General features: G+C 37.6%; 1 protein-coding gene across 3 annotated transcripts in view; it reads left to right on the forward strand.

Annotated features, from left to right (window-relative positions):
* The window catches only part of LOC133462723 (NACHT, LRR and PYD domains-containing protein 12-like), a 95,280-nt gene extending 89,073 nt beyond the window's left edge, over nt 1–6,207 (forward strand). For all 3 annotated transcript variants that reach the window (XM_061744118.1, XM_061744115.1, XM_061744116.1), the window contains 3 exons: nt 1,123–1,299; nt 2,952–3,125; nt 4,212–6,207. In XM_061744118.1, the coding sequence (XP_061600102.1) occupies nt 1,123–1,299; nt 2,952–3,125; nt 4,212–4,224 (364 nt within the window). In that variant the 3' untranslated portion in view covers nt 4,225–6,207. The remainder of the gene's footprint in view (nt 1–1,122; nt 1,300–2,951; nt 3,126–4,211) is intronic.
* Nucleotides 6,208–8,275: the final 2,068 nt, after the last annotated feature.

Raw genomic sequence — 8,275 nt, forward strand, 5'->3', positions numbered from 1 at the left:
ATCTGAACAAACATGAATTAACTTTACAGCTAATACGTTCAGAAATGTCATCCAGATGTTAATAAACTGAGAGAGTCTGACAGACAATAGTGGACAGACTGAATGTGTAGTCGTCCAATATATGAGTTATAGAGCTCATTTACTGAATAACTTCTTACTGTGGCTGAAATCAGTCAAACCAACGTTGGCTTCCTTTGACTAACATTACATTTCATTTTAACAAATACAAGTTTACCAAATATGAAACTCTCAACATGAAAAAACATCTTTTTCTATGTTTTTAATATTATTCCTCAATATGTTTGTTAAGATCATTTCATTCATGTGGAAATTATGAATATTGTTCATTTATTCATCGTGTATGTAAGAAAACATTTTAACAAGTTCAAATTTTTACATCAAAACTCAGGTTCAATAAACTTTTACCTTCATTTAATATTTACATAGAAAGACTGATATTTGAATTCAAATTCCATCAAAACTGTTTCTGCCATTAAAAACTACATTAAACCCTGGAGCATCAATTAGTTTCTATATTTTGACGAGTATTTGGTTCTAGTTTCCCTGTAAGGGTTCAGATTTGTACGTTTTTGTACCATCATGCATCTGTTCTTGATCAATCAAATGTATTAATCAGACAAAAGTTTTCTGCACCAGTTCCAGATCCATCACTGGAGAAGAGATGTCTTTCATGAATGCTGAATAAACACAGACGTCCTCCTGTCCTGAAACTCTTTCTCTGCTCACAAAGTCCTTCTAGGAATGAAAACTTTATTGTCCAAAACATAATTTACAAACAGACGTGTTATTGGGACAGAAACACGTGACATGAATGGACTTTACATGGTCTAGACTGTCGTCCTCATCACTGACTTTATTGAAATCAGCACAAACTCAGACTTTTCTGATCATCAAGTCAATAATACTGAAGAGAAATATACGCAGACTATTGATCACATGTGTGACATCAATATGAACATCAGCCTTCATAAAGTCCATCACCTTTCTAATTCTCATCTGTATGGAGCATGTAAAATGATGAAGATGAGGCTGAATTGTAATTAATCTGTAAAATGATGAATATGATTCTGAATTGTAATGTATCTTTTATTCTTTATTCAGGTTGGAGGGCTGCGGTCTGTCTGGGATCAGCTGTTCTTCTCTGGTCTCAGCTCTGAAGTCCAACCCCTCCCATCTGAAACTTCTGGACCTGAGCAGGAACTACAGCCTGCAGGATTCAGGAGTGAAACATCTGAGTGGATTTCTGGAGAGTCCAGACTGCAGACTGGAGACTCTGAGGTCAGACATGTTTTAGTTGTGTGTTCAGATGAATCTGATGTGAAAGTTGTGTTGACACTAACCTGCAGACATCAGGCTGATCTTCTACTGATCCACACTGACCATCTGACTGCTCTGAGTTCTTCTTCTCTGCTTTAGTTTCATCTTAAACTTCCTCTTCTGATTAATTACATAAAACTAAACATGTGAATGTGTCAGACAGGAACAAATGAAGAACCAGAGATGTGTCTGAACCTGGAATAAAACATCTGAACAAACATGAATTAACTTTACAGCTAATACGTTCAGAAATGTCATCCAGATGTTAATAAACTGAGAGAGTCTGAGAGACAATAGTGGACAGACTGAATGTGTAGTCGTCCAATATATGAGTTATAGAGCTCATTTACTAAATAACTTCTTACTGTGGCTGAAATCAGTCAAACCAACGTTGGCTTCCTTTGACTAACATTACATTTCACATTAACAAATACAAGTTGACCAAATATGAAACTCTAAACGTGGAAAAACATCTTTTTCTATGTTTTTTAATAAAATTCCTCAATATGTCTGTTAAGATCATTTCATCCAGGTGTCATAGAGACATAAGTTGCAACAAATAATGTATTTTTATGGTTTTCAGTGTGTAAAACTAAATATAAATCCATGTGTGTTGATGTTAGTAAAGTGAAATAAAGCTGCTGTCTAGACGATGAGTTTCCTTCATCAGCAACAAAACATCCAACAAGAACATCAGAAACTTTGTGTTGAAACTATGTCGTCACTCAATCGACTTTTTCAGAGAAAATGTTTGAAAAAACTCCTAAACAGACAAATATGTTCTGATTGATGAAGAAATGTCTCCTTAAAAATGTGGAGATGATGAATATTGTTCATTTATTCATCGTGTATGTAAGAAAACATTTTAACAAGTTCAAATTTTTACATCAAAACTCAGGTTCAATAAACTTTTACCTTCATTTAATATTCACATAGAAAGACTGATATTTGAATTCAAATTCCATCAAAACTGTTTCTGCCATTAAAAACTACATTAAACCCTGGAGCATCAATTAGTTTCCATATTTTGACGAGTATTTGGTTCTAGTTTCCCTGTAAGGGTTCAGATTTGTACGTTTCTGTACCATCATGCATCTGTTCTTGATGAATCAAATGTATTAATCAGACAAAAGTTTTCTGAACAAGTTCCAGATCCATCACTGGAGAAGAGATGTCTTTCATGAATGCTGAATAAACACAGACGTCCTCCTGTCCTGAAACTCTTTCTCTGCTCACAAAGTCCTTCTAGGAATGAAAACTTTATCGTCCAAAAAACATCATTTACAAACAGACGTGTTATTGGGACAGAAACACGTGACATGAATGGACTTTACATGGTCTAGACTGTCGTCCTCATCACTGACTTTATTGAAATCAGCACAAACTCAGACTTTTCTGATCATCAAGTCAATAATACTGAAGAGAAATATATGCAGACTATTGATCACATGTGTGACATCAATATGAACATCAGCCTTCATAAAGTCCATCACCTTTCTAATTCTCATCTGTATGGAGCATGTAAAATGATGAAGATGAGGCTGAATTGTAATTTATCTGTAAAATGATGAAGATGATGCTGAATTGTAATGTATCTTTTATTCTTTATTCAGATTGCAGAGCTGCGGTTTGTCAGGGATCATCTGTTCTTCTCTGGTCTCAGCTCTGACGTCCCACCCCTCCCATCTGAAACTTCTGGACCTGAGCAGGAACGGCCTGAAGGATTCAGATGTGAAGCAGCTTTCTGATCTGGTGGAGAGTCCAGACTACCAGCTGCAGGATCTCAGGTCAGTGGAGGTTGGACTCGGTTCTGCTGCTTCCAGCAGTTTTCTACTAAAACCAGTTGGTATCAAAACAAAGATCAGTGTTTCCAGTGAAGCTGCAGCTTCTCAGCAGCTGCTTTCCTCATGAAGCTGTGAGAGGAGGATGATGACAGGCTGCAGGATTGGACAGAAACACAGAGACAGCAGTCGGCCAATCATAGGGTCCAGATGTGTGTTGTAGACCAGTGTTGTGCTGGTGTTCACGTGTCCAAAAATAAAGGTGTATTCCAGCTGACGGCCTTCCAGGATGTTCAGACACACAGCTGCTCCACTGCAGCTCTGAACTCTGAAGTCCTGGATGTGCTGATGGAGGGATCTCTGCAAACACTCCTTTATCTGCTCTTTTCTTTCTTCTTCCTCTACAGCTGATGGAGGGATCTCGGCTAACACTCCTTTATCTGCTCTTTTATTTCTTCTTCCTCTACAGCTGATGGGGGGATCTCTGCAGTCACTCCTTTATCTGCTCTCTTCTTTCTTCTTCCTCTACAGCTGATGGAGGGATCTCTGCTAACACTCCTTCATCTGCTCTCTTCTTTCTTCTTCCTCTACAGCTGATGGAGGGATCTCTGCTAACACTCCTTTATCTGCTCTCTTCTTTCTTCTTCCCTCTACAGCTGATTGAGGGATCTCTGCAAACACTCCTTTATCTGCTCTCTTCTTTCTTCTTCCTCTACAGCTGATTGAGGGATCTCTGCAAACACTCCTTTATCTGCTCTCTTCTTTCTTCTTCCTCTACAGCTGATGGAGGGATCTCTGCTAACACTCCTTTATCTGCTCTCTTCTTTCTTCTTCCCTCTACAGCTGATTGAGGGATCTCTGCTAACACTCCTTTATCTGCTCTCTTCTTTCTTCTTCCTCTACAGCTGATTGAGGGATCTCTGCAAACACTCCTTTATCTGCTCTCTTCTTTCTTTTTCCTCTACAGCTGATGGAGGGATCTCTGCTAACACTCCTTTATCTGCTCTCTTCTTTCTTCTTCCCTCTACAGCTGATGGAGGGATCTCTGCTAACACTCCTTTATCTGCTCTCTTATTTCTTCTTCCTCTACAGGTGGAAATGGTGAGAGTGTCCAGGACGGACGAGTCGTGTCCTGATCGTCCTCAGAGTTGAAGCAGAACCAGTTTGTGTGGACAGACTCTGACTGGACCGTGATGATGATGATGAAGATGAAGATGAAGATGAAGATAGTTTCAGCTCAGTTTGTTTCTGTCTTCCAGCATTTTACAAACTTCTCAAATATATTCATGTATAGTTATGCACCGAAATTAAAATTTGTTGCCGAAACTGAAAATATTAATAAACACTTGGCCGAATACCGAATAATACCGAACAATGGTTCTTCACAGATTTTAATTTATTTTGCCAATTTTTAGTTAAAGTTAAATACCCGGCAGTCACAATTTGTCTTACTGTACTTATTGTATTTTTTCTCATAATCCTTTTTCATTTTCTCCCATTCAAATCCAGTTAATCGGGTCGTGGCTTTCCCAAATCCAACTCAGCCTGGATCATTTATCACGTTCTCTGCTTTTTCCCACATCCAAGTAAAGATCTGACATGCTGACATGTTTGCTGCATTTAACGAGCTCCCCCCCTCACTCACGCTGTTTGCTGTTTGATTGCGTTATCTAAACACGGCATTATTAATTGTTCGTTTTTTTCCCCACTTATTCCACCGAAAGTGTTATTTTGCTATTTTCGGCCGAACAATTTAGGGTTACCGAATATTCGGTGCATCCAGTACTCGAGTTGTAAAAAAAATCAGGGGGGATGGTGGATTTTATCATATGGGGACAGATAATTTGTGTTGATTACAAATAATATAATATATTACAAATAATAGCAGTGACCAAAACACTTGCAGAAATACTGCAGGAATGACATAGCAGCCGTTAAATGCAGCCTTCTGTAAGCTTTAAATATCCACTGGGCTTACATCAAATACATTAAAACACAACAATAAAAAACTGTTTTCTGAACTTATCAGTATGATTCTGTTCTTCACAGGATAAGTAAAATGGATCACTGCAAAAACTCACAATCTTAACAAGAATATTTGTCTAATTTCTAGTTAAAATGTCTCATTTTAGTAACAAAAATCTCATTACACTTAAAACAAGACTCATCACTGGAAAAAAAACAACAATTTCCACCTGTTTCAAGTATATTTTCACTTGAAATAAGTAGAAAAATATGCCAGTGGAACAAGATTTTTTTGCTTGTAATGAGAAGATAAATATTGTCCCCACTGGCAGATGTAATTATTTCAAGTTAAAATTTACTTGAAACAGGTGAAAATTGTGAAGTAAGTTATTTTTTTGGTGTTATTTTTCTGGTGATAACTCTTAATGTTGAAATAGCAGTAAAACCACATTCATTGATGAAATGACATAAGGGATGGAAAGTTTTTATTTTTTATTTCAGGGGGGATGCCATCCCCCCTCATCCCCCCTAAACTCGAGTACTGGGTGCATCACTATTCATGTATTTCAGTGGCAGCCGGTGTAGTTTTCTCCAGGGGGCTGTACCAAACTCCAAGATAGACATATACCAAAAAGTAGGAAAATGATGTACTAAAGTATCACTTCTGTATTTGAATAAATGAAATCAACAATAGCAACACTATCATGACAATCAGGGTTTTATTTTTTGTACATATATTGTGTCACAAATGCATCAATTAAATAGAATACAGAGATATAAGGGGTATAAGTCAGCTTTACAGTATGTTAGAGCCATATATGAACAAAGAGATTATATAATTTAGATTTTGTAATATTTGATTTAACTGTAAGTTGAATAATACACCGTTTTTAATATCAGTCCACAAGGTTCTTGCTTAATATTAATACTGACTGCAGCTTTCTCATTGGTTGCGTATAAATCCCGTGATGTTCGTGTATTTTGTTTTGTGAAGCTATGGAACCGAGGGAGAACACTAGTTTTGACCATGATTGCATGAGAATATTATTTTGTCGTATAATCGTACAGTTTTTGTTTTTTGTAATTGAAAGAAAGGTTTTTCAATAAACCTTTGAAATAAGAACACGGACTGTGATGTTTCATTGAAGTACGCGTCAGCTACATGCCTGGGAACTAAAGCTTAGTGTGCTTTACCAGACATTAGACGGAGCCACACTTACACAGTAAATATGAGGTAATACAGCGGGGAAAATAAGTATTGAACACGTCAACATTTCTCTCTAAAAACATATTTCTAATCGAGCTATTGACATGAAATTTTCACCAGATGTCGGCATCAACCCAAATAATGCACACATACAAAGAAATCCAAACATTTATGTCCATAAATTAAGTTATGTGTAATAAAGTGAAATGGCACAGGGAATAAGTATTGAACACGCTTACTGACATTTATTTAATACTTAGTTTAAACAACTTTGTTGGTGATTACAGCCTCAAGACGCCTCCTGTATGGAGAAACCAGTGGAATACATTGCTCAGGTGTGATTTTGGCCCATTCATCCACACAAACTGCCTTCAAATCTTCAAGTTTCCGGGGGTCTCTTCTGTGAACCCGGATCTTCAATTCTTTCCCAAGATTTTCAATTGGATTCAAGTCTGGTGATTGACTGGGCCATTCTAGCAGCTTTATTTTCTTTTTCTTCAACCAGTTGAGTGTTAGCTTGGCTGTGTGCTTGGGATCGTTGTCTTGCTGAAAGATCCACCCTCTTTTCATCTTCAGCAGCCTGGCAGATGACAGCAGATTCTGATCAAGAATGTCTCGATACTTTTCACCAGTCATTATTCCTTCAATGACTGACTGATTTATTTATCTTGACCCAACCTTATTTTAGGTTCAATTATTCTAATCTATGTTATTTTAATCAGTCTGTATTTTGTACTTGCACTACGTGCTTTAAATGTTAACCTTTTATTGTGGTTTCAGGACATTGTACAGTAGTCTGTTTCTTGTATTTGTATTTGAACACTGTCATTGTAAACCCTAATGTGTTCTATTTATGTTTGTCAAGGACTACAGATGGAAATTAGCTTGTGGCTAACTCTGGTGCAGCCATCTTTTTAATGTACCTGCACATTGTCCTTTAAATAAATAAATGAATAAATGAATGATATGAATTCTACCAGTACCACATCCTGAAAAACAGCCTCAGCATGATGCTCCCACCTCCAAACTTGACTGTTGGTGCTGTGTTTTGGGGGTGATGTGCGGTGCCATTTTTCCTCCAAACATGTTGTGTCTTATGACATCCGAAGAGTTCAATTTTGGTCCATCTGACCAGAGTATGTTCTCCCAGAATATCATGGGTTTATCCAAATGTTGTGTCGCAAACTCCAAACAACCTTCAACATGCTTCTTCTTCAAAAATGGAGTCTTGCGTGGTGTGCGTGCCATGGCCATGGCGGTTGAGTGCATTACTTATTGTTTTCTTTGAAACAACGGTACCTGCTGATTCCAGGTCTTCCTGAAGCTCTCCACGAGTGGTCCTGGGCTGTTGCAGAACCCTTCTGATGATTGTTTTGACTCCTCTGTCTGAAATCTTGCGAGCAGCCCCTGGCCATGGCTGGTTTATGGTGATGGTGTGTTCTTTCCACTTCCGGATGATGGCCCCAATGGTACTCACTGGAACTTTCAGAAGTTTAGAAATGCGCCTGTAACCAATGCCTTCAGTGTGTTTTGCAACAATAAGGTTGCCTAGGTCTTTGGACAGCTCTTTGCTTTTACCCATCATGCAATGCTTCTTGTCTAACACCTTGCTGGTGAGAAACCTTTTTAAAAGGCATCAATCAGGACTAAACCAGATGATATTACTTTGCACTAATAGGGGACAGGTTAACTTTCTAAATACTGACAAACTCCAGCTGTTTTCTTGGCTTTCCAGACCTTTTTACCCTCCTTTTCTTCATTTGTTCAATACTTATTCCCTGTGCCATTTCACTTTATTACACATAACTTAATTTATGGACATAAATGTTTGGATTTCTTTGTATGTGTGCATTACTTGGGTTGATGCCGACATCTGGTGAAAATTTCCTGTCAATAGCTCGATTAGAAATATGTTTTCTGAGAGAAATGTTGACGTGTTCAATACTTATTTTCCCCGCTGTATATAAAAACAAATTATTTTATG

This window comes from Cololabis saira, chromosome 16 (genome assembly GCF_033807715.1).
Source record: "Cololabis saira isolate AMF1-May2022 chromosome 16, fColSai1.1, whole genome shotgun sequence".
Classification (NCBI taxonomy): Eukaryota; Metazoa; Chordata; class Actinopteri; order Beloniformes; family Belonidae; genus Cololabis; species Cololabis saira.